This window comes from Octopus sinensis, linkage group LG21, assembly GCF_006345805.1.
Source record: "Octopus sinensis linkage group LG21, ASM634580v1, whole genome shotgun sequence".
In the NCBI taxonomy this organism is placed as follows: Eukaryota; Metazoa; Mollusca; class Cephalopoda; order Octopoda; family Octopodidae; genus Octopus; species Octopus sinensis.
In genome coordinates this window covers 11108138-11136126 of record NC_043017.1, presented here as the reverse complement: position 1 = coordinate 11136126, position 27989 = coordinate 11108138, and the positions used below count along the sequence as shown (strand labels likewise).

General features: G+C 36.8%; 1 protein-coding gene across 10 annotated transcripts in view; it reads right to left on the bottom strand.

Annotated features, from left to right (window-relative positions):
• Window positions 1–27989, bottom strand: part of LOC115222833 (serine/threonine-protein kinase N2) — a 219596-nt gene that overhangs the window by 179991 nt on the left and 11616 nt on the right. The window contains exon 1 of one of the 10 annotated variants that reach the window (XM_036511963.1): window positions 27336–27518. The exons of the other annotated variants lie outside the window; for them this stretch is intronic. Coding sequence (XP_036367856.1) covers window positions 27336–27365 — 30 coding nt within the window. The 5' untranslated portion in view covers window positions 27366–27518. Of the gene's footprint in view, window positions 1–27335; window positions 27519–27989 lie in introns of those variants that run through there. 10 annotated transcript variants of the gene reach the window in all.

Sequence of the window (27989 nt, the reverse complement as noted above, 5' to 3'; positions counted from 1 at the left end):
TACAGAATGTATAGGCAGAGGAAATGCCACTAAGGATTTTCCTCGGCATGCTAACCATTCTGCCAATTCACTGTTTTGGAATCATCATCATCATCGTTTAACGTCCGCTTTCCATGCTAGCATGGGTTGGACGGTTCAAATGGGGTCTGGCGAGCCCGAAGGCTGCACCAGGCCAGTCAGATCTGGCAGTGTTTCTACAGCTGGATGCCCTTCCTAACGCCAACCACTCCGAGAGTGTAGTGGGTGATTTTATGTGCCACCGACACAGGTGCCAGACGAGGCTGGCAGACGGCCACGCTCGGATGGTGTTTTTTATGTGCCACCGACACTATATTGACAACTCCAAAAAAATAGAAGATTAACTCTTTCGATACCAACCCAGCCTCTGGCTCTGTAGTACAAATATCTTGTTTTCATAAGTTTCAAATTAAAATCTTACACTAAACCTTAGTCACAATTTATGTTCCCAACACCAGCTTAATGGTAACTAAGTTATTTTATCAAATTCTTTGTTATATTTAAAATTAATTGAAAGAAACACAGAGCATCTCAAAATAAATATGCTAACAAAAGGGTTAAGAAATTCTTGGTAGGATTTGAATTCAGAGTGTAGAGAGTTATAACTAATTCCAGCAAAGCTCTTTGTCTATTGACCCCAAAACAAATAAGGGATAATATGATTTGGCAGGTTCTGAACTCAGAATGTAAAAACACATGACTAATAAATGCAAAGCATTTTGACTATTGGCCCGGAAATTACAACTGATCCTGGTGGGATTCAAACTCAGAATGTAAACAGATGTGACTAACTACCACAAGGCACTTTATCAGTTGCTCTGCTAATGCTGACAGTTTATTGCTCTTTATTACGGTAATTACAACAATGTTCATTTAACCCAATGATGTAGATAATCATCGTCAACATCATCATCATGAATTGCCAAGGACGTGAGATTAAGGCCAATGGTGGCATGTGAACTTTTATCAGAGGTAATCATGTAATACAGAGACCAATAAAACTTTCTTTTTGAAACTTTACACTTTATGTCAATAATTGTCTGTGTGTGTCTACATGCATGTGTCTATGTAAGTGCATATATTTGCATGTGAATGTATGTGTGTATATATATATATACATACATGTGCTTGTGTATACACACATACACACCAAGACTGATAATAATAATAAAAAAACAATTGTAACAGTACTAAAAACAACATTTCCAAACATGTCCCAGTGTTAGTTACCAACTCCAAACAACTCTCAACTTGGAGACAGTGGGGGAAAACCAAACCACTCAATGTTAAATAAGCCAACTTTAATCTCTAGTGAACTATATACAGTGACACAGCAACAGCAGTTGTCACAGCCATATATGTACACACACACACACATTATATATATATATATATATAATCATCATCATCGTTTAACGGCCGTTTTCAACAAAGATATATTATATATATCATCATCGTCGTCATCGTCGTTTAACGTCCGTTCTCCATGCTAGCATGGGTTGGACAGTTCGACCGGGGTTCTGGGAAGCCAGAAGGCTGCACCAGGCTCCATATATATATATTTTGCTATACTTTCAGCTCATAGCTGTGGCCATGCTGATGCACCGCCATCTTGCTACACTGTTATTACCGAATGTTGGCATTATTGTCACATCATGAATGATGTCCATATTGTTTGTATACATATGAGACCCCCTTCGGTCATGACTGACCATGGGATTGCACCTAGAAAGTTACCCTCCCAAGCACAAGTCAGGGCAAGGTTGTTTATGGAAAACCAGTAGTCGCCGATGCAGACCGGCCTCCCCTCTCCACGCCACTGATGTTATCCAAGGGAAAGGCAAAGGCTGATACAGCTTGACACCTGTGACGTCACAACTTATTTCTACAGCTGAGTGAACTGGAGCAACATGAAATAAAGTGTCTTGCTCAAGAACACAACATGCAGCCCAGTCCAGGATTCGAACTCACAACATCACGATCGTAAGCTCAACGCCCTAACTACTGAGCTGGGGTTCTGTATTTTCTGCGAGACTTTCGTAACGTCTGCGTAGCTTGCAAGGGTGGCTATCCGGGTTCTTGAGGGCATATCTGAGAGGTCCACTATAAAAAGCAATGGTCCCAAGACAGTGCCTTGTGGAACACCGCTCACTATTTGTGTTTTCATAGAGGTGGCTCCATTAGTGACTACAGCCTAACTTCTATCTTTCAGAAAGTCATGTAACCACTCTCCAAGTTTTCCAGCTATGCCGAGATCACACAGTTTGTGGCATATCATACCATGATCTACCTTGTCAAAAACTTTTGCAAAATAAAGGTATATTTCGTCCACATTTGAGTTGTTGAGTAACTTCCTCAACACCAAGTCATAATGTTGTAAGTGCTGGGTCAGGTCAGTTTACTTCCCAACCACATGGTTCTGGGTTCAGTCCCACTGTGTAGCACCTCGATCAGGTGTCTTTTACTATAGGTTCAGAGCAACCAATAACTTGTAAGGGAATTTGGTAGATAGAATGCCTGTGTGTGTTTGTGTTTTCTTGTCTGGACATTGTGTGATGGCTGTAAACGAGCACCACTGTCACACAAACAGTGTCCATTATTTCCAGCCTACTCAAAAAACATGTTTCACCATGGGTAAATATTGCTTTGCTTAAAAACAGATGGGGTTGGCAACAGAAAGGGCATCCAACCATAGAAAATCTGGATCTGATCCATGCAAGTGGATCCAGAAAAGTGGACATCAAATGATGATGATGAAAGGTGAATGCCAATGGATGCACGGAATCAAAACAAACACAGCAAAGTATTCTATCAGATGCTTTATCAATTTTGCACCAGTTCTTCCCTACCCTTGCCATCCTTAAAGACAGGATGAAATTAATTTGAATGCTTAACTGATGCCAAAATTCCTGGCAGAAATAAATCTGATAATAATCCAAATGAAGAACGTTAAAATTCAACAACAGAAAAGTTCTTTTGAAAGCGCCGTTGATAATCATGGTGTAAGGTTTCAAAAATAAATTATGAAATTCACAAACTTTATCTTCAGTCAAAAAGCAAATAAACAGAAAGATGAATAAAATAAACAGACACAGCCGTGGCTAGCTACAGGCATGGTTGTGTGGTTAAGAAGCTCATTTCGCAACCAAGTAGTCTAAGGTTCAATCCCACAGCATGGCATCTTGGCCAAGTGTCGTCTATTATAGCCCCAGGCCAACCAATGCCTTGTAAGTGAATTGGTAAACAGAATCCCAAAGAAGCCTGTCGTGTGTGTATGTGTGTGCAAGACATAGGTGTGGTTGTGTAGTCAGAAGTTTGCTTGCAAATCACATGGTTTCAAGTTCAATCCCACTGTGTGACACCTCGGACAAGTGTCTTCTAATATAGCCCCAGGCAGACCAAAGCTTCAGGGCATTTGATAGACAGAAACCCATCACATATATATATATACATATATACACATACATACACACACATATATATATATATATATACATACATACACATATAGTTAATCTAAACAAGAAAGCACAAAAAAACACAACACGAGGACGTGGAACAAATATAGTATTATTGGACGCTCAGGAAAGAAGGAAAGGGCCTATTCTCTACAAGGAGTAAAAGGATTAAATATCATGTTTTAGACTACATCATCCAATGTTTTTTCTTTATTTACAACAGTATGATGCAATTTCAGGGAAATTTGGCAATGTGTAAAGTTTCTATAATTGGCTATGTCTATATTAGCATTGAAATATGGAAAAATAATAATAATAATAATAATAATAATAATTCTTTCTACTGAAGGCACAAGGCCTTGAAATTTTGGTGGGAGGAGACAAGTTGATTACATTGACCCCACTGTTTCACTGGTATTTAATTTATTGACCCAGAAAGGATGAAAAGTAAAGTGGACCTTGGCAGAATTGAACTCAGAACGTAGCAGCAGACGAAATGCTGCTAAGCATTTTGCCTGGCATGCTAACAATTCTGCCACCTTGCCGTCTTAATGATAATAATAATTTTAGTATGAACATCACAAAAGACCAGTTCCTCTCTCTTATTTTTATATGATCTTTAGCCCACTGGACAAAATGCTTCATTCTATTTCTTCCATCTGAGTTCTGAGTTCAAATTCCGCCAAGGTCAATTTTTTTCCTTCTCGAGCCATGCCTGGCTCATAAGGGCTGGTTTCCCGGTTTCCTTAGCGTATAGGTTCCCCCACCTGGACGGGACGCCGGTCCTTCGCAGGTGAGCTGCAAGATGCAGGAGGAAAGAGTGAGAGAAAGTTGTGGTGAAAGACTCAGCAGAAGTTTGCCATTACCTTCTGCCGGAGCTGTGTGGAGCTTAGGTGTTTCGCTCATAAACACACACATCGCCCGGTCTGAGATTCGAACTCGCGATCCCTTGACTGCGAGTCTGGTGCTCTAACCACTAGGCCATATGCCTCCACGAAGGTCAACTTTGCTTTTCATCCTTTCAGGATTGATGAAATAAGTAGCAGTCAAGTACTGGGGTCAGTGTAATAGACTCCCTCCACTTCATAAATTGCTGGCTCAGTAACAAAATTTGAAACCATTGATTATTATATATTGCTATTTTAATCAATCATCAACGGAAGCTTTGGGTCCATTAATGTCATTATGATGAAAGGGAACGTCACAGCAATATGTTCAATGATACCTATCGATTTTGTAATATATATACTCTTTTACTTGTTTCAGTCATTTGACTGCGGCCATGCTGGAGCACCGCCTTTAGTCGACTAAATCGACCCCAGGACTCATTCTTTGGAAGCCTGGTACTTATTCTATTGGTATCTTTTGCCGAACTGCTAAGTGACAGGGACATAAACACACCAGCATCGGTTGTCAAGCGATGTTGGGGGGGGGGACAAACACAGATACACAACACACACATACATATATATATATATATATATATATATATATATCTATATATATATATATATATATATACACATATATACAACGGGCTTCTTTCAGTTTCCGTCTACCAAATCCACTCACAAGGCTTTGGTCGGCCCGAGGCTATAGTTCAGTGGGACTGAACCTGGAACCATGTGGTTGGTTAGCAAGCTACTTACCACACAGCCACTATATATCTGTATATAGTCAGCATCATCATCATTTAACATCTATATTCCATGGTGGTATATTGATTGGATGGTTTGACAGGAATCCAGTGAGCTCACACAATATATCAACACACACACACACATAAATACAGACTCACACAAACGTATCTGGCAATGGAAAGCTGTCACTCAAAGACAGGCTGTGACCATTGTTTCAATGAAATCATCCAATATATATGTTAGCTTTACTTTCTAAACCAGAGTTGAATTCATCCATAATCCAATAGTTGAAAGTTTATTCTAAATAGTAGTCAGATCTTATTGTCTTAATCCTTTCCATACCACCTCAAAGGTCACATTCAGGATAAGCTGAAAAGTAGAACTAGAAGACAGGAAAGAGCTTAACGATGACAGACTCTTGGAAAAAGAACCAAGTCTGCAGCATTGTTAATTTAACAGCATGAATAATTTTTTGCAATTTTGGTACAAGGCTGGCATTTCTGATGGGTGGTAGTTAGTTGATTACATTGACCCACTCTCTCTTTTACTCTTTTACTTGTTTCAGTCATTTGACTGCGGCCATGCTGGAGCACTGCCTTTAGTCGATCAAATCGACCCCCGGGACTTATTCTTTTGTAAGCCCAGTACTTATTCTATCAGTCTCTTTTGCCGAACCGCTAAGTGATGGGGACGTAAACACACCAGCAGGGGGACAAACACAGACACACAAACACATACACACACATACACATATATATATATATACATATATACGACAGGCTTCTTTCAGTTTCCGTCTACCAAATCCACTCACAAGGCATTGGTCGGCCCGGGGCTATAGCAGAAGACACTTGCCCAAGATGCCACGCAGTGGGACTGAACCCGGAACCATGTGGTTGGTTAGCAAGCTACTTACCACACAGCCACTCCGGTGCCACTGCTTAGTTTTTTTAATTAAGTTTGAAAAGAATGAAGAAATTAGTAAAATCTCAATCATTATTAAGCTGGTGTTTGGAATACAAATTAATATGAAATTTTAATGGAAAATTTTAATTTAGATCACTTTAACTGTTTAGTCATATTTCTTCATGAAACACACTGCCTCTGTTTCAATTAATTTTGAAAATAATGAAAAAATTCAGTAAAATATCTTAGTCATTTGTAAACTGGTATTTAGAAGATAAATCAACATGAAATTTAAACGAAAGGTTTAATTAAGATCACTTTAAAAGAGGAAGTTTGTATAATAGAACCAGGGGTAATCTCAAGTTGGCTGGAACGTTTTAATGTAGATCACTTTAACCCTTTCGTTACCTTATTTATTTTGAGATGCTATGTGTTTCTTTGAATTAATTATAAATATAACAAAGGATTTAGTAAAATAATTTAGTTATCATTAAGCTAGTGTTAGGAACATAAACTGTGACTAAGGTTTGGTAAGATTTTAATTTAAAACTTATGAAAACAAGACATTTGTACTACAGAGCCAGAGCCGGTTTCAGCCGGGTTGGTAACGAAAGGGTTAAACCTTTCTTTACCATAGATCTAACGAAATACAATGCCTTTGATTTTGAAAATAATGAAGTATTTAGTGAAATATCTTTGTCATTATTAAGCTGGTACTTAAAATGCACCTGTACCAGTGCTGTGTTAATACAGCTATGCCGTGGCACATAAAAAGCACCCAGCACACTTTGTCGAGTGGTTAGCATTAGGAAGGGCATCCAGCCATAGAAACCATACCACAACAGACAATTGGGGTCTGGACAGCTCCTTGTCAATCTGTCCAATCCATGCCAGCATGGAGAATGGACCTTAAAAGATGATGATGTTGATGATGATGCTTCAATTGAGATCATTCCAAAACCGGAAGCCTGTATCACAGAACCAGGAGCAGTCTCGGTTGAGTTGATATCAAAAGGATTAAAATGAGAGACAGCAGGGCAGGGGGGTGATTTAAAGAGAGATTTGATTGCTGAATCTAATTAAATCGAAGGCGGTGAGCTGGCAGAATCGTTAGCATGCCAGGCGAAATGCTTAACTGTATTTCGTCTGCTGTTATGTTCTGAGTTCAAATCCCGCCAAGGTCGACTTTGCCTTTCATCCTTTTGGGGTCAATAAATTAAGTACCAGTTACACACTGGGGTCGATGTAATCGACTTAATATCTTTGTCTGTCCTTGTTTGTCCCCTCTATGTTTAGCCCCTTGTATTACGTCTGCTGTTACATTGTGAGTTCAAATTCCGCCGATGTTGACTTTGCCTTTCATCCTTTCGGGGTCAATAAATTAAGTACCATTTACGCACTGGGGTCGATGTAATCGACTTAACACCTATGTCTGTCCTTGTTTGTCCCCTTGTGGGCAATAAAGAAATATGAATCTAATTAAATCAGATGACCACATGGAGGGTCATTTACTGGCTCAACTATTTGCTGTGTAATCACCCGTCAATAGTAGAACAGTGTTAGCCTGGATTTATTAACATTTATCAGAGAAGTCTAATCTATAAACTTAATCTTAGTCTTCTCTGTACAGGAGTCTAACCTCTCTTGTTTCTTTTGATAAGTTGTTTTGTTTTCTCTTGTCTTTACTCCAAGCTTATCTATTCCTCGCCATACACAGATGACTATTTCAATCTCTCTTTACAATAACACTTTTATTGGCATGGCTCAGCTCAACACTGCCTTACACACACGTGTGTGTGTGTGTGTATGTACACACATATAAACACATTTATATATATATATACAGAAAGTATATACATTTATAAACACACGCAAACACATATAAACAGGCAAATACACATACATCAACATATATACACATATAACACATATAACACATATAACACATATAAACAGGCAAATACACATACATCAACATATATACACATATAACACATATAAACACATATAACACATATAAACAGGCAAATACACATACATCAACATATATACACATATAACACATATAAACACATATAACACATATAAACAGGCAAATACACATACATCAACATATATACACACATAAACACATAGATGTGCATATATAAACAAGTACACACGTATAAGAACATACACAGACATACACATGTATTTGTGTAGTCACACACATAAACATATACACACCTACATACATATAAACACACATACACACACAACAAAGTTTCTCCTTACTACTCTATTCCTCGCCCACCACCTCTTTGAAGAAACATAAACAGACACTGGGCTTCAGTTGCTATGACTACTGCCAGATCGAGTTTTAAGAATTATCCAAGTAGACACGCAAGAAGCTTCAGATTTCTATGAGGAGCAGGAAGCGGAGAAAAATCAATGTTGAGATGTTCATACCTTTTCTAGAACATACCATGTAATCTAAATGAATTGAAATTAGCTCCAGCTGGGAGTCAAAACCAGATCACAAGGCACCAGATGGGCTTCTGTAAAGTTTCCATTTACCCATTTCACTTGAAATGTATGAGTTGATCCAAGGCCATAGAAAATGACACCTGTCCAAGATGACAAAAGGTGGGATGGAACCCGGCTGCAAAGCAAACTTTTTAACATTTCAACCAAACTGCACCTGCAAAGGAAACTGCTGAGAGGAATTAACAGATGGTCCCTCAATGTAATTCTCAGGTAGAATTAGTGTGACGCTGTATAACAAGGCTACAGCTTTTTAAATTACAGGTACAAACAAACTGATGGGCTTCCTTACATTTTCCATCTACTCAATTTCACTTGCAATGTACAAGTTGATCCAAGGCAATATAAAATGACATTTGCCCAAGGTGTCACGCGATGGGATCAAAGCCAGGACCTGGAGGTTGCAAAGAAAACTCTCAAACAATTCGGCCATACTGCACATACAAAGGAAAACATATTGACAGACAGTCCCACAACATAATTCACAAACAGAACCGGTGCTACAACATAGTGTGTGGCAGGGGTATATCTTCTGAATTAAGGGTACAATCTACCCAATCTACAGTTTCTGTCTAATCAATTCCACTTACAATATATGGGTTGATCCAAGGTTAGAGAAAATGACATTTGTCCAAGATGACAATAGATGGGCTTGAACACGGGACATCATAGTTGCAAAGAAATCTCCTTAACAGGCGTGGCTGTGTGGTAAGTAGCTTGCTAATCAACCACATGGTTCCAGGTTCATTCCCACTGCGTGGCATCTTGGGCAAGTGTCTTCTGCTATAGCCCCGGGCCAACCAATGCCTTGTGAGTGGATTTGGTAGACGGAAACTGAAAGAAGCCTGTCGTATATATGTATATATATATGTGTGTGTTTGTCCCTCTAGCATTGCTTGACAACCGATGCTGGTGTGTTTACGTCCCCATCACTTAGCGGTTCGGCAAAAGAGACCGATAAAATAAGTACTGGGCTTACAAAGAATAAGTCCCGGGGTCGATTAGCTTGACTAAAGGCGGTGCTCCAGCATGGCCGCAGTCAAATGACTGAAACAAGTAAAAGAGTAAAAGAGTTAACTGCCATAATGTAAATAAAAAAGATCCTTCCTAGGTTATCCAAACTCATAAGGCCAGTTTCCCAGTCTCCATGGCGCTTATACTTCCACCTGGATGGGGCACCGGCCCATCGCAGGATTACTCACTTTAGCCAGCTGAGTGGACTGGAGCAATGTGAAATGAAGTGTTTTGCTTAAGAACACAATGCATTGCCCCCCGTTGAGGAATCAAAACCACAATCTTACAATCAAAAGTCCAACGCCTTAACTGCTAAGCCATGCACCTCCACTCAGTCGTACTGTACCAACAAATGAAAAATGTAGCAAGGAGGAGGGGAGAATTAACAGACAGTTATTATCAACAATGTGGCATAAGTAGTACACACCCATCACCACCACCACCACCACCACCAACACAAAACAGACCCAGTTTTTGGTGAAGCAAACACAGATGATAAGTAGTAAAGAAATTCCATTTGACAGCATTTTTTTCCCACGAGCAACCAGTGATTTAGAAGGGGTTAAATATAAACTGAATAACAAGATCTTATGATTTACTACCTGTCACTGATAACTCGTCTCAATCATTAATCATCTACTTGTTTCAGTCATTGGAGTATGGCCATGCTGGGGCATCACCTTGAAAGGGTTAAACAGAACAAATCAACCCCAGTTCTTATTTTTGTAAGTCTGGTACTCAATCTATTAGTCGCTTTTGCTAAATTAGCAGCCTGGCAAAAGAGACGAATAGATTGAGTACCAGGACGTGATTTGGTTGTTATTTCTAGCAATTAGCTCACCCACAGAGGTTTACTGCAGAGGCTGATATATATATATATATATATACTTGTGTATATAAAGGTCTAAAAGGTAGAATGTGATTTAAGAGAGGTTATGTGTGATCAGGCTGATATATATATATTGAGTACCAGGATGTGATTTGGTTGTTATTTCTAGCAATTAGCCCACCCACAGAGGTTTACTGCAGAGGCTGATATATATATATATATACTTGTGTATATAAAGGTCTAAAAGCTAGGATATGATTTATGAGAGGTTACGTGTGATCATATGATCTGTTAAATATAACAGTCAAAGCTTATTCAAATCACAATCTGGTGTCAGGAGACATTCAGTAAGATAACTTGAGGAAAGCAAATAAGACTGTCGTAACTGACCTAGAAACCTGTCACAAATCCTCACCAGTTTCCAAGCAAGGTAAATCACACTTCAGTCTGTCAACCAATGGTCTGGATATGCATGTATGTACATACGTATATAGATATAGATATATCATCATCATCATCGTTTTAATGTCCTCTTGTCCTTGTTTGTATGGGCCACACAGAATTGGCTGAGGCAGATTTTCTACAGCCGGATGCCCTTCCTGTCGCCAACCCTCACCTGTTTCCAAGGAAGCTAATATTTCCTCATGACCAGAAATGTTTTGTGTTTTTTTTTTTTTTGGAGAATATTGGAAATGAAAGACACCACTTGTATGACAGTGGTGCTTGTTTACAATTATCACGTGATGTCAAGGTAAGCACACAATACACACAATAACACATGTACACACACAAGTTTCTTCCAGCTTCCAGCTGCCAAATTCGCAAGAATTTAGGGGTCCTAAAGCCACAGCAGACACTTGGCCAGGGTGCCACACAGTAGGACCGAACCCAAAACCAAATGATTATGAAGGGAGCTTCAAGAACAGAAAAGAAAAGCCAAAAACCAAACCAAAAACAGTATGGTCATGGCTGGATTGTCTTTAATCCTCATAGATCAGCCCAGTCAAAGTTGGATTGATTTGGGTCTAAAACAAAAAAAAAAAAAAAAAACATTTGAATGCACACACACACTTACACACATACCATATTTACTTGTGTATAAGTCGTACTATAGTACACTTACACAAACAAACTATTTCAACTGACAAAAAACTGGAGTGTGACTTATTACACGGGACAAGGCTCATAAACAAGTTTCAATAGGGAGGAGAAAATATCCTGTACCAAGATGTAGTACTAAATAAGGGCGAGTGGGTGGCTTATACCCGAGTAAACAAGGTGAAAAGAACAGAAGGAATCATTATCATCATCATCATCGTTTAACGTCCGTTCTCCATGCTAGCATGGGTTGGACGGTTCGATCGGGGATCTGGGAAGCCAGAAGGCTGCACCAGGCTCCAGTCTTATCTGGCAATGTTTCTACAGCTGGATGCCCTTCCTAACGCCAACCACTCTGTGAGTGTAGTGGGTGCTTTTTACGTGCCACCTGCACAGGTGCCAGGCGAGGCTGGCAGCAACAAAATACAGACAAAAACAGGATGGCAGGAAGAACAACAACGATGCTCAAAATCAAATGCTTTACTGATATGACAACAGCCTTGAAGACGACGAAGTGAAAGCTACAATGGTATTACCAGTTTACAACTGCATTACTCATGTTGAATATTTTATTAGGAAGTACAGCTTTGCCAATTTGATCAGACAAAATGTAAATAGATTATCAGATCTAATGGCAAATACCACACTGATTTAGAAAGCATAATGATGATGATGGTGGTGATGATGATGATGATAATAATCTGACCAAGTTGCCTTTCTCTTTTGTATCAGTGAGTTCAAAATGTAATTATGTTTATCTAGATATATCAATAATTACAGACATTAAATACATGTATACATATGCATAGGTGTGTGTGTGTGTGTTAGTGTGTGTTTAAATATATGTATAGGTGTGTGTGTATATATATATACACACATGTACATAATATACATACACACACATACACAAGTACATAATACACATGTACATAATATACATACACACACACAAAATATACACACACATATGCACAAGTACATAATATACACACACACATACACACGTACACAATATACATACATATATAATATACACACACACATTCATTCATGAGCCATGTTTCGTAAATGTATGCACATATACATACATACATACGTGCATATATTTACCCACACACGTACATACACCCACATACACATGCATATGTCATCATCACCATCACCATCATCACCGCCATCGCTTTACGTCCACTTTCCATGCTGACATGGCCCGGGCACATCGCCACATCTTGAGTCAGAACATATCGAAGGAAGTTGCTCATCCAGCTGGGTTGGGGGGAAAACCGCACCTCACTCATGAGTGTCGTGTGTAAATAGGTGTTATGTGTATGCTTATACATATAAAATATATGCATGTGTATACATATATGGCTGTATATGCATACGTGTTACTATCTATAAACACACACACACACACACACACATATATATGTATACATATATACATATACATGTATACATATATACGTATACATATACACATGTATACGTATACATATAGACATGTATACATATATAGCTTTATATGCATGTTTTACTATATACTTATATATATATATATATACACATACACACATGTATATGTGCATGTGTATATATATATACATACACACATGTATATACATATATAGCTGTATATGCATGTTTTACTATATACTTATATATATATATATATATATATATATATATACATACATACACACACACATGTATATGTGCATATATATATATATATGCATGTTTTACTATATACTTATATATATATTATATATATACATACATATATAATATACACACACATATATATATATATATATATATATATATATATATATGCATGTTTTACTATATACTTATATATATATATATATATATAATATATATATATATACACACATATATATATATATATATATATATATATATATATATTTATATATATACACACATGTATATGTGCATACATATATGGCTGTATATGCATACGTGTTACTATATATTATATATACATACATATAAAAAAATATATCTATATAATGAACATCATATATATATATATATATATATATATATATATGCAATATATATGAATACATATGTATTGTAGAATTAGGAACATATGTAGATATATATGTATGCATGTATATATATACATATATTAGCACGTTTCTCTCCTGTCTATATATTATTGATATGTAGACAGAGGAGAGAAACGTGCTAATATATATATACATGTATATATGCATATTTCCTCTCTTTCTCCACACACACACACACAGAGTGGTCAGAAGACTTGTACTAAAATTAAGAGCTGTCTTAGCAGCTTGCTGCTACACTAGCAGCAGCAGCAGCAACATCAAGAAACTCAATAGCAGCAGCAGTAGTTGTAGTAATGTTCTTCTTCTCCTTGTTAAATGCTCCCGGTTTCCGTGAACACACATAAATTATTCCGACTTCGTATAGAGGCAGCAGCAGCGCCTCGGAAATATATAATAACATTTCGGAAGTGGGGATTAACTATTAAAAAAATATATTTCTTTCTTGCTTTCTTTCTTTCTTTCATTCCCTTCATTATATTTTCAAGATCAATAAAAAGTAAAAGATTCAACAACAACCACAACAACACGACGAAGATAGAGCTAGCTACAAAGAGAGAGACGAACGAATATCGATTAGGTGACAATCCAGAGGTGTGATAGAGGGACGTGGGTAGGGCGAAGGCGAGAATTCCTTTTATAGATCTTTTTTTCTCCCCCCCCACTTCTAGTTATGATTATTATCGTTAATATTGTCACACCAAATCGCTGAAGATTTGAGTTTTTTATTATTCAATTTTGTCACATTTCAAACGATTGAAGTCAGTCAGCTAACAATTCCCTCCGGGACCGGTCTTCGATGTTGGTTATAATTAGATTGAGATAAGAGTAAATGGTGACTGCATACATACATACATACATATTGGAGTTTGTGTAGTCAAATGTACCCTATATGAGTATAGAGACATGTATACGTAGGCATGTGTGCATGGACATGCGTATATGTGTGGTGATAGATAGATAGATAGATAGATAGATAGATAGATAGATAGATAGATAGATAGATAGATAGATAGATAGATAGATATAGATAGATAGACAGATAGATAGAAAGATAGATAGACATAGATAGATAGATAGACAGACAGATAGATAGACATAGATAGATAGACAGATATATAGATAAATAGATAGACAGACAGATAGATAAATAGATAGACAGACAGACAGATAAATAGATAGACAGACAGACAGATAAATAGATAGACAGACAGATAAATAGATAGACAGACAGATAGATAAATAGATAGACAGACAGATAGGTAAATAGACAGACAGACAGATAGATAGAGAGACAGATAGATAAATAGACAGATAGATAGATAGACAGACAGATAGGTAAATAGACAGACAGACATATAGATAGATAGATGCACATACACAAACACACATGTATATAGCAAAATAAGATTCGTGTGAACGTTCAATCCATTTTCTATTACACACACAGGGAGAGGAGAAGTCTGTTTAAACTTCATTTATTCAACCAGAGAAACGGTATCCGTCATTTTATGGTTAACCTCAAGTCAAGCCTGTCTGAGCACGTCCTTCCCTCTGCCACTAAGAATATCTAAGAATACTTTATCCAATGCATTTTTTCAAGTTTCAAGACCAAATTACATGAAATTTGAAGTAAAAACTTGGCTAACATTTCTCGAAGGTTAAGCAACCACGTTCATTCCATCTCGTTCTTTCAAACAACATTAGAGGGATTGTATAAGTTTATTGTTCGTCTAGAAAGCTACGAAATTCTAGAGAATGCTTTAAAAACAAGGTGTCGACCATCCACGACAGAGCCTGTACGTGATCGCTAAACATGCTAGAAATAGCAGCTTAATTCACCCAAATCACACCGAACTACCTTAAAATTGGAGAAAAAAACCCCCACCAAATAATGTATATAAAGCTTGGATAAATCGAGATGGTCATGGTGGGAATATATTTCGGTTCGACTGACGGTTAAACTACGTGGTTGATATAAAATGTACATGTGAATAGTGGCTGTCTTTTTATTATTCGTTTAGTCTTCGAAGGCTGACCCGAGGTTGAAGAACAATGCTGACACACACAGTAGGGTCATGAAAGTAGTAAGGAAATGCATCAAGAAATGAGAACATTGTGTGGTGTGTGTGTGTGTAAAATAGATATACACGGGCGGGAAAAACTGAGGTGTGACAGTGAATCACTAGACTTGCATATATATATATATATATATATCTTTCTCTCTTTCTCTTTTACTTGTTTCAGTCATTTGACTGCGGCCATGCTGGAGCACCGCCTTTTAGTCGAGCAAATCGACCCCGGGACTTATTCTTTGTAAGCCCAGTACTTATTCTATCGGTCTCTTTTGATGAACAGCTAAGTGACGGGAACGTAAACACACCAGGAGGACAAACACATACATATATATATATATATATATATACATATATACGACAGGCTTCTTTCAGTTTCCGTCTACCAAATCCACTCACAAGGCATTGGTCGGCCCGGGGCTATAGCAGAAGACACTTGCCCAAGATGCCACGCAGTGGGACTGAACCCGCAACCATGTGGTTGGTTAACAAGCTACTTACCACGCAGCCACTCCATATATAGAATATGTATACTCTACACTATTTTGTACTCTCACTAAAACAAAAACACTGGTGCGTATGTGTGTGCGCATGTATAAGTATGTATGTGTGTTGAGAGAGATTTCTTTGGTCGTGTCATTAATGGATACAGAAAAAGAAAACGACAAGTGTGTCCATCTCTTTTTGTTTAAGCATTTACACACACAATTACATATATAGATATACACACACACAGACACCACACATGCACACCACGTACAAATAAATACACAGTAGCTACTAAGTCTGTCCTTTGGTGTGCGAAATGGTGAAAGATAGTCAGTCAGTCAGTCAGTCGCACAAGTGTTCTCTTTCAAAAGGAAACTGGCTGATTGTGTCAGAACAGTGGGAAGATGTGTAGTCAAGATAAGCGGTAACATAATATAAGTAGAAGCAATACATACATCCATACACACACATATGTGTATGTACACGATAGATAGATAGATAGTAAGATGGCTAGCAAGCTTAGATAGCTAACTAGACATATAGATATAGATAAAGAGGGAAATAGATAAAAAGTAATTTTCACTAGGCACAAGGCCAATTTTGTTGAAGTGGGATGGGACAAAATGCGCCCCAGACGAATTGACAAACCTTCATATCTCCCACACCGTCAACACTCCCTCACTCACAAATACATGGTTTTAAAATACCCCAGCACATTTTATCACAGACTCAGGTCCTAAATCACACGACCAACAAATGGACCCAAAAAAATGACAGCTGTACACCCCAGATTTTTACTTCAACCCGACTGAAAATGTGGCGACGTACTATGTGTATAACATGCAAATTGAAAGGGTAGAATAAGTGGGGGTATTTGCAATGCAGAACTCAACTGGAACCCTTGGCTATCTACAATAGTAAACTATAATAAAGATATGTTGAATTCATTCTTATTATTTGGAACACACACAAACATGCATACATTACCGCTATATTAAAACAGATAGGTAGGTAGAGAGAGACAGAGGTAGATATAGAATTAAACGTTAACAGCAGGGATTCAATCTGATTCAAATGTAATGTAGTGAGGTTAACTTCATCTTGGGGTATTTAAAACATTTTTTTAAAAATCAAGGGAGGTAACTCCAACAAGATCAGCTGACTGAATTTTTTGGACACTATATATAGATGATGCAATGGACATGTTTCAGTTCTATGACACCTCATCAACAAAGCATATTCTACTCAGCTGACAAAACTAAAAGCTATTTATATGTTTTGCCTTTTACTTGTTTCAGTCAATTAGTTTGCAGCGTCCAATGGTCAACTCAAACCAATTGACCCCAGAATTTCTTTTTTTTTTAAAGTCTGCCACTTATCCTATCAGTCTCTTTATGCTACACCACTAGGGACCCAAACAAACCACGACCAGTTTTCAAGGGGTAGAGGGGGACAAACACACATACACAAAAGGCTTCTTTCAGTTTCTGTCAAACAAATCCACTCAGAAGTCTTTGAGTAGACCAAGGTTATTGTATAAGATATTTGCCCTAAGTGATACCTGTTGGGATTGAACCCAGAACCATGTGTTTGGAAAGCCAGCTTCTTACTGAACAGCCACACCTGCACCTATTAGTTTTACTGAAGCTGAAAAACTTCACAAATTGCAATTGTTATTTTCTGCATCTTGTGCAGACATACCTGTGTGTAGGCAGAAAGATGAACAGATAGGCAGACAAACAGACAGACAGATAGATAAAATGGACAGATGACAGATAGATTGACAAATGGATAGTTGGACAGACAATGATTAGGCAGATGGACAGATAGAGAGATAGACAGGTGGACAATGTAGTGACTGATTAATATTATTATCAACAATATGGCTGGGAGAAAATACCTCCGGAGAGGCATATCAACCAAGTTGAACATATCGAAGTTAACTTTTTTGCTTATTGTTTCAGTGTCTTAAACAGCATAAGAGGGAGTTCTTGTCAACTAATTGCTTGGATAAATATCAGTCATGAAAGTATTTTCACCTCACTACTACATATATTGTGAGCATATCATTAGTTAGACAGCTCGATAGCAACACAGATAGACATATAAATAGAGATAGTGAAAGAGACAGTATATAGATTAGACAGAAGATTGGCAAATAGACTGATAGAGAAATGAATAGACAGAGAGATGGAGGGGCAGATGGACATAGGGACAGATACAGATTGACAAATAGGCAGGTGCAAATGATTCAAACCATAACGGACAGTATTTTTCACAAGATAGCTTTGGCTATAATAATTATCATTTTTACTATTATTTAATTTTTAACATTCAAACACTTTACACAATCCGACTCAAAACGTTTAATTAGATATCTACATCATCATCATTATCATCATTTAACGTCCGTTCTCCATGCTAGCATGGGTTGGACGGTTCGACCGGGGATCTGGGAAGCCAGAAGGCTGCACCAGGCTCCGGACTTATCTGGCAATGTTTCTACAGCTGGATACCCTTCCTAACGCCAACCACTCCGTGAGTGTAGTGGGTGCTTTTTACGTGCCACCTGCACTGGTGCCATAGGTTAAAGAAATATCATAAATTGGTAAATTTTAAAAATGATGCCCCAGCATGGCCTTTAGCTGGGATGGTCAAAAATAAATAAATAAACTACATAGCCTTTGAATAAATAAAAGCTACAACTTTCTGTATACAACTGAAGTACATATGCTTTATGTAAAACAGGCCCTGCAATTTCTATGCATCTATATTGAGATTGAAATGCCGAGATTCTCTGTGTATATATACATACATACATACATACAATAAGTCCTAGATACAACTCAAACAGGATGGTTATGGTTGGAACACATTTGATCACACGTGTTCTTTCTGTTCAGTGGTTCTTATTAATCAATAATTGCCCCAAGCTGAGATTCTCTAATTCTGATAAGGTTTAAGGAGTTTCTGGTTTCTGGAGAGTTTTGTAATATATATACATACACATACACACACATATAAGCAGGTAATTAGAGTGCATGCATACATACATACATACATAATTGGAGCACTAGGTTTTGTTAGTAAATGCTTAAAGGAGGATCTGGATAAGATAGGATTTTCAGAAAGTGAAATTGACCGGCTAATTCGTACATTACAAGTGCAATCTGTGAGTGGAACAATAAAAGTATGCAAGACTTTTCTCAAGTTCCAAATGCAAATTTGTCTGTGTTAACTACATCCCAAAGATGGAGCCATGCATCTTTGTTGGAAAGAAGCTCCCTCCTCAGTCAAAGATTTATATAATTAAAAAATAGAAATGACATACATACATGTGTGTGTACATATGAGAACATGTATATACACATGCATGTATATATACATATATGTATTAGGACGACAGATATTTTAGACATATATATGTGTGTATGCATACATACAATAAGGCGTTGAATAACAATTTGTGACAAACACAAACATTAGTGTGAGGGTGTATATATTACATAACGTATACTATATAAATACATATATATATCTGTATACACACACTGCAGGGTTGTAACTGATAGAACTAGTCTTATTGCGCCCCAATTCTCCTGCAGGAAGGATGAAAGGCAAGTTCGACTCCCAGCGGGATTTGAACTCAGAAATGCTAAAGAGACGTGACTAATTATCACCGCTCTATCGATTATACCAATCCCACCCATGGATTGGGTGGTGAATAATCAGAAAAGAAATGATTAACTCGAAGGCTTCCTTTGCCAACAAGCTCCATTTATACGTAAATGATAAATGTCCAGGTGAAAGCTGCTAACAAGGAATTTACTTATACATAGAGCAATTAATTTACTTAGGGATACAAATACAATACTGCACCTCCCACCCCAGTGCCACCCAACTTTGTTTCCTCATGACATTTGGAGAACAGATATCTTTCTTAAGAAATATCCTAAAAATATTGGTGCAGGTGTGGCTGTATGGTTAGAAGCTTGCTTTCCAACCATTGTGGTCTTGGATTCAGTCCCACTGCATGGCACCTTGAGCAAGTGTCCTCCACTATTCCCTTGGGCCAACCAAAGCCTTGTCAGTGGATTTGGTAGAAGGAAAGTGAAAGTGTGTAATTGATTGCCGAAAAGCTGAAAGGGAAAGTTGACCACAGCGGAATTTGAACTGAGAATGTTAAAGAAAGATGAAATATAATGCGTACATTTATCTTATACACATCCAGTGTCTACCTTCTAGCTTTAGGCGAATTGGCAGGACTCGGTTCCCACCACAACCTGCAAGAAACGAAGATGACCATGATGTGGACGTTTGTCGTGCTTGAAATAGCAGGCAAACCATCCTTGAATCTATTGTCCTAAAAACAAGGTAGGAAGGAAGGCATACCACATTAACGTAATGCAATTCTGCATACTACAACAAAGCCTTTTGATCATCAGCATTCTGTTCAATTAACCTTGACTTGAGCGTCAACAACTGTTAAGTCAGAAGGAAGTTCCTATGTCAGTCATGGGCAAACTGCAGCCCGAGGGGCTTTCTTAATGTTGTGCCAAGGAAGAATTACCTTGACATCATTTTAGCAGTATCTGATGGTGAGGCATGTCAAATGTAGCCCACTTCTTGCAAAAGGCTACAATGATGCTCTGCATGGTTGCCGCCAGCTTCATATAGCAGCCAAATTTATTTCAATCAAACTCATACATCATGAGAGTGAAATAAAGAAGTGTGCATATATACACTTCTGTGTATATATATACATATACACATGTGTGAGTGTGTGTGTATATAAATATACATATATATGCAAGTATATATGTAAATATAAGTATATACATATAAACAAATATATATATATATATATATATATATATATATATATATATATTTATAAGAACCAAATAAGGTTTGAAAATCAATTAAGGTAGTTCATTTTTTTTAGTCTGCAGAGAAATGGCTAAAATTTACCCTGTTTATAATTATACCAGTGTGTATGTATATATATATATATATATATATATATATATATATACATACATACATACCAGTGTGTGTGTGTATATATATATACACACACACACATACCAGTAAAAATTTAGATTCAGATGAATATGGTACCTGAGTTGAGGCACTATAATTTAGTACAGCATTATCCATACAATTTCAAAGTAAGGTGATTAAAATCAAAATAAGCAACAACGATATCCAGAGGTAATGCAGTAAGATCGTTTCAAGCAACTCCATTTAATTGAACAATGCAAACATAACATCAATTTACATGCAGAGCAATCCTCAGCTGCATAAAAGATATAGAATTCAATTAAATTAAAACAGATGGACACATTAGTATAATTTTACCTAAAATCGCCAAGAAGTTAAGGAGACAGACAAAGAACATGGTGTTTCACTTCAGCTAAGAAGCTACTAGCTAAAACTATACTAATGTGTACTAATGTGTTCATCTGTTTTAATTTAATTGAATTCTATGTCTTTATGCAGCTGAGAATCACTCTGCATTTAAATTCATGTAATGATTGCATTGTTCAATTAAATGGACTTGCTTGAAACGATCATACTGCATTACCTCATTACCTCTAGATATCCTTGTTGCTTATTTTGATTTTATACATACCAGTATATATATATATATATATATATATTATATATATATATATATATATATATATATATATATATATATATACACACAAGCATATATTATTACAAATTTGGGATTTTACCAATAGAACCACAACTCCTCTTTCAAGATAACCTTATTGTATGGAATACACATAGAAAGTTTCATCCAATAAAAATAACCTACTACAAATTAAAATTAGTTGAAAAAATATGCAAGTATATATATATATATATATATATATATACATGCGATTATATAAATACACATACAAGTATATATATATAGATATATAAATTTATATATAAACATATAATTCAACTGGAGGTTAAATTAGCCTCGTTAAGGGATGTTATCATCCAATTAATTGTTTAATACCGAATATTTGCTGCGAATATTAATATTCATAAAACAATAGGCTTATATACAAATCATGGTTTATAATCATTCAAAAGAACATAAGAAAATGGAGATATAGCATTTAATAAAAATTCATTATTTGGAAAAACCAAACATGGTCCCTTACAGCTGTTTCAACTAATCCTAATAGATTATGCTTAATTGAAACAGCTGTAAGGACAATGCTTGATTTTTGCAGATAAATTGTCATTAAAAGACAGGTGAAACAAAAAAGGGACAACAAAATATCCAGACAGACGATACAAGGAAAACAAGGACGGATGGTTTTATATATATATATATATATGTATATACAAGTAATCATCATCAGTTAACATCTGTTGTCCATGCTGGCATGGGTTGGATGGTTTGACCGGGCTGGATGCCTTTCTTAAGGCCAACCACATTGAGAGTGTAATGGGTGCTTTTATGTGCCAATTGTGTGACACCGTGGTGCGATTACTTGCCTCTGACACGGGTGCCAACTTTTATGACACCAGTGTCTGCCACAACTGCGATTTTGCTTGGTTTGATGGTTCTTCTTTCCATGTATGAGATAATGCCAAAAGACTTGGTCATTGCATCTGTGAAGCACAACACACGAAAGGAACTCATCTTAGAGCCGTGGGCAAGCATATATGGTTGCTATATCTATCAGATATAGCAGCCAAATCTTACTTAAAATTACACTTTCTAGATGTAAAGGACAGACATGACAATAATTACGGAAAGCCTCTGTAGAAATATACATTTCAATCTTATATAAGGACAAGACACATAAGACGAGCTATGGCGAGTCTTATCGCTGTATCTATTAGAAATAGCAGTTAAATCTCCCTCAAATTACACCTTTTAAATTTATAAAAGAACAGGACATCTTAAAATAACTGTGGGAAGCTTCTGTGGTCGTTATATGTGTAAGAAATAGCAATTAAATCTCCCTCAAATTACACTTTCTTGTCTTATATATGGACAGCAAACAGGAGAACCGCGATCGCTGTATTATCAGAAATAACAGCTAAATCTCCCACAAATCACACCTTCCAGGTTTATATATGGACATAACACATTAATAGTAACTGAGGAGCTTCTGTGGTTATCAAAAACACTAGCTAAATCTTCCTCTGATTACACCTAGATTTATGTAAGACCCAACACTCGAAGGGAAGTTAGCCACTTTGCCCCCGTGAGGTGCATACAAGTATATGCAACCACATGGTTCCGGGTTCAGTCCCACTGCGTGACACTTTGGCCAAGTGTCTTCTACTATAACTCCAGGTCGACTAAAGCCTTGTTAGTGGATTTTGTAGACGGAAACTGAAAGAAGCAGATCCTATTTATATATGTATATATCTATATGTGTGTGTGCCTTTGTATGTGTTTGTTCCCCATCATGGATTAACAACCGGTGTTGGTGTGTTTACGTTCTCGTAACTCAGCGGTTCGGCAAGACTGAACGATAGAATAAGAACTAGGTTTTTAAGAAATAAGTCCCGGGGTCAATTTCTTCAACTAAAACCCTTCAAGGCCGCAGACTAACACAAGTAAAAGAATATAGAGAGAGGGGGATATATATATATATATATATATATTATATTATATATATATATATATATATATATATATATTATATATATATTATATATATATTTCTTTCTTTACTACCCACAAGGGGCTAAACACAGAGGGGAGAAACAAGGACAGACAAAGGGATTAAGTCGATTACATCAACCCCAGTGCGTAACTGGTACTTTATTTCTCGACCCCGAGAAATATATAGACACACACATATTGGCGAATGCAATCCTCTAGATAGTCACAAACGGAATGTCGTTGGTCGTTATCAACGAGAGCTGATTTGTGTCTGAACAAAGGAGGACGGACACGATAATGAAGAATGGGTCCCTTTATTTGAGCTGTAAATTCATTGATTGATTCTTAATTGGGGTAAGGTATTGTCGATCAGGAATTTCATTTCCTACACAAATAAAGAAAAAATGTCCCATGTTTGGTATGATGAGTAATCGATATATCATATGTCTTATGTCCAACACCTACATCTGAGTTAAAAGAACATAGTGAATGTCTTAGTCAGAGAACGGGAGAGAGAGAGAGAAAGTGAGGGAGAAAAAGGATTGAGTGAGAGGGAGAGAGAACAGGGAGAAAGAAAGAAAGAAAGGGAAGAGAGAGAGAGAGAGAGAAAAGGGAAAAAGACAAGGGGGAGAAAGGAAAAGAGAGAGAAGGAAATAGAACGAGGCAGTAAGATAGGGAGGGGTGACATTTTTGACAATCATTTCAATAAATATATCTTCTTTTTTTTATGGGTGAGAGAGGTGTTATTTTTAGCAATCACGGTCAAGACCATTCAGGAGGAAACGCCTTGGTTTTTAGGTAGAAATAAATATGAAAGTGAAATGAAAATAGAAACGCGAGGAAGCACGGTGGTGGAGCAGAGCGATAGACTGTGTGACGGGAGACATCGAGAGAGAGAGAGAGAGAGAGAGAGAGAGAGATAGAGATAGATAGACAGACAGACAGACAGACAGACAGATAGATAGATAGATAGAGAGAGAGAGAGATAGAGAGATAGATAGATGGATAGAGATAGATAGATAGATAGATAGATAGATAGATAGACAGACAGACAGACAGACAGACAGACAGATAGATAGATAGATAGATAGATAGTGCGAAGGAGAGAGAGAGAGCAAGGTAAACAGCTTGCCTCTTCCTTCTATTTTGTAGGTGTCTGGAACCCTTTAAAATGTAAAATTAAGATTTCGGGACTAGAAGTCAGTTGTGGATTGAGCTAGCCACAGCTACCATGATCGATTTTAATCACATATATTCGATATAAAGGGACAAAGATTTTGTCGATTTAGCTGTTTAGAATTACGTCCAGTCAGCTAGCCAGCCCTGATAGAACAAGACTTGTGATCAAGAGCAATCTAGCCATGATAATCTTACCTTTTTAGAGATATTGGGGGATTATTAAAGGATTGCATTATCTGTGTCCTGTCCCTATATAAGACCGAGAGGTCTGGTTTGAGGAAGATTTAGCTGCTATTTCTGATATACACAGCGATCATAGATGCTTCCTACATTCCTGCTAACGTCTCCTGTTCTAATATGTCCGAAAGGTAGAATTTGAGGGAGATTTAGCAACGATGTCTGTTAAGTACAACGCCCACAGAAGTTTCCCCACAGTTGTCACATCTTGTCCTTACATAAATCTAGGTGTAATCAGAGGAAGATTTAGCTAGTGTTTTTGATAACCACAGAAGCTCCTCAGTTACTATTAATGTGTTATGTCCATATATAAACCTGGAAGGTGTGATTTGTGGGAGATTTAGCTGTTATTTCTGATAATACAGCGATCGCGGTTCTCCTGTTTGCTGTCCATATATAAGACAAGAAAGTGTAATTTGAGGGAGATTTAATTGCTATTTCTTACACATATAACGACCACAGAAGCTTCCCACAGTTATTTTAAGATGTCCTGTTCTTTTATAAATTTAAAAGGTGTAATTTGAGGGAGATTTAACTGCTATTTCTAATAGATACAGCGATAAGACTCGCCATAGCTCGTCTTATGTGTCTTGTCCTTATATAAGATTGAAATGTATATTTCTACAGAGGCTTTCCGCAATTATTGTCATGTCTGTCCTTTACATCTAGAAAGTGTAATTTTAAGTAAGATTTGGCTGCTATATCTGATAGATATAGCAACCATATATGCTTGCCCACGGCTCTAGTTGGTTTAGTGTCAGAGTGAAGATATTTCTTTTGACTAGATAAACTGACAATAGACAGAGAAGTGAGGCTGAAAATATTAAACAATAGTAACAGCTAGAAGATTACTATTACTACTATAGTACTCACTTAACCATAAATATATTACTATCCCCTAAGGGAGGGAAAAAAACATCCCAAGGGTCATATGAAAGACAAAAGCCGACTCGACCGGTCGGCTTCTAATTTGTCTTAGTCCATCAAACCACCTTATTTGTATTAAGCAACTCGTATTATTTCATCATAGCAACCAACTATTTAAAACATAATAAACATAACAAAAAAATTCTTTTTTCTTTCTACCTCTCGATAGTCAAATAGACAGACAGACAGATAGATAAATTGACAGACAGATAGACAAATAGATAGACAGATAAATAGACAAATAGATAGACAGACAGATAGATAGACAGATAGATAGACAAATAGATAGATAGACAGATAGATAGACAAATAGATAGATAGACAGATAGATAGACAGACAGACAGATAGACAGACAGATAGATAGATAGATAGATAAACAGGACAGATTTACTAGATGAGGATAGACAAGATGAACAGATGGATAGAGGTAGATTGATAGACAAGACTCATTGATAAACAGAGAAACTGGTAGGTAGGTAGAGAGATAGGCAAATAGGGAAATGAACAAACGGACGAAGTAATGGACAAGATGACAGACAAATATAGAGGTAGACATATAGCTAGATAGACAATTCGGAGATATAGATAAGCAGTTAGAGATAGATAGATAGATAGATAAGCAGTTAGAGATAGATAGATAGATAGACAGTTAGAGATAGATAGATAGATAGATAGACAGTTAGAGATAGATAGATAGATAGATAGACAGTTAGAGATAGATAGATAGATAGATAGATAGATAGACAGATAGAGATAGATAGATAGATAGACAGATAGATAGACAGATAGAGATAGATAGATAGATAGATAGACAGATAGAGATAGATAGATAGATAGATAGATAGATAGACGGATAGACAGATAGATAAGCAGTTAGAGATAGATAGATAGATAAATGGATTGATGGATAGCTAGATATTTAACACTTCATTCTCTGTCTAGTTGTCGCTAGCAAATTTACTATGAAGCATTGTTCTGATTTCTCTAGATACCGAGAGAAACTCGAGTGAACAATGCCACGCTCCTACCTCGCATTGTCGGTATTATGTGGGGGGTTGTTAATGTTGACTATTAATTATACATAAATTATCGATATATAATAAAGAAAAGAAATGGAAGAAGGAAATATGAATGATTAATCGAGTCATCTTGGAGTTAAGTTTACATTTTAGTTGAGAAGTAACGAGAAAAAACAATGATTATTCGACTCACCTGGCAATAGGAGGTGCCACCTTCCGCCATGTTTACAGCACACTTAGGTGTGTAGATGTGTAGTTATGTTTATATATGTGTGTGTGTGTGGTTATGTAAAGATATGTATATGTGTGTGATTGTGTGATTGTGCGCTGATATCTTTATGTGTGTGTGTGTGAGTGGTTATTACCGATATGTTTGTGTGTATATATATATATGTATATGTGTGTGCGTAGATAGATTTATATATGTATTTGTGTGTGGTTGTATGTAGATATGAGTGAGAATGCTGTTTGTATTTATTGATATATAACTGTTTAACACATGTGATGCTATATAACTATACACACACGCAAATCTTGTCCAAGTGCGCCAATGTAAACAGTCCACTGTTAATGTGATCGTCGCTTTGGTTAAAGATAATCCCGCCTTTGCTTTTTTTATTAATAATAATATATCATAATCCACTTTATCTTAGCCTCAACAACCAATATTTTATTAAACTACCGTTTGTTTGTTTGTTCGTTTGATTTTTTTTTTTTTCTTTAATAGGTAAATTCTAAATTAGATAAATTAAATAATTTATTATTATTACTGGTGTTGCAATAAAACTCGAGGGTGATGGCCAAGAAAGGAATACAGAGGCGAGGAAAAGGGGGAAAAGGAGGATTG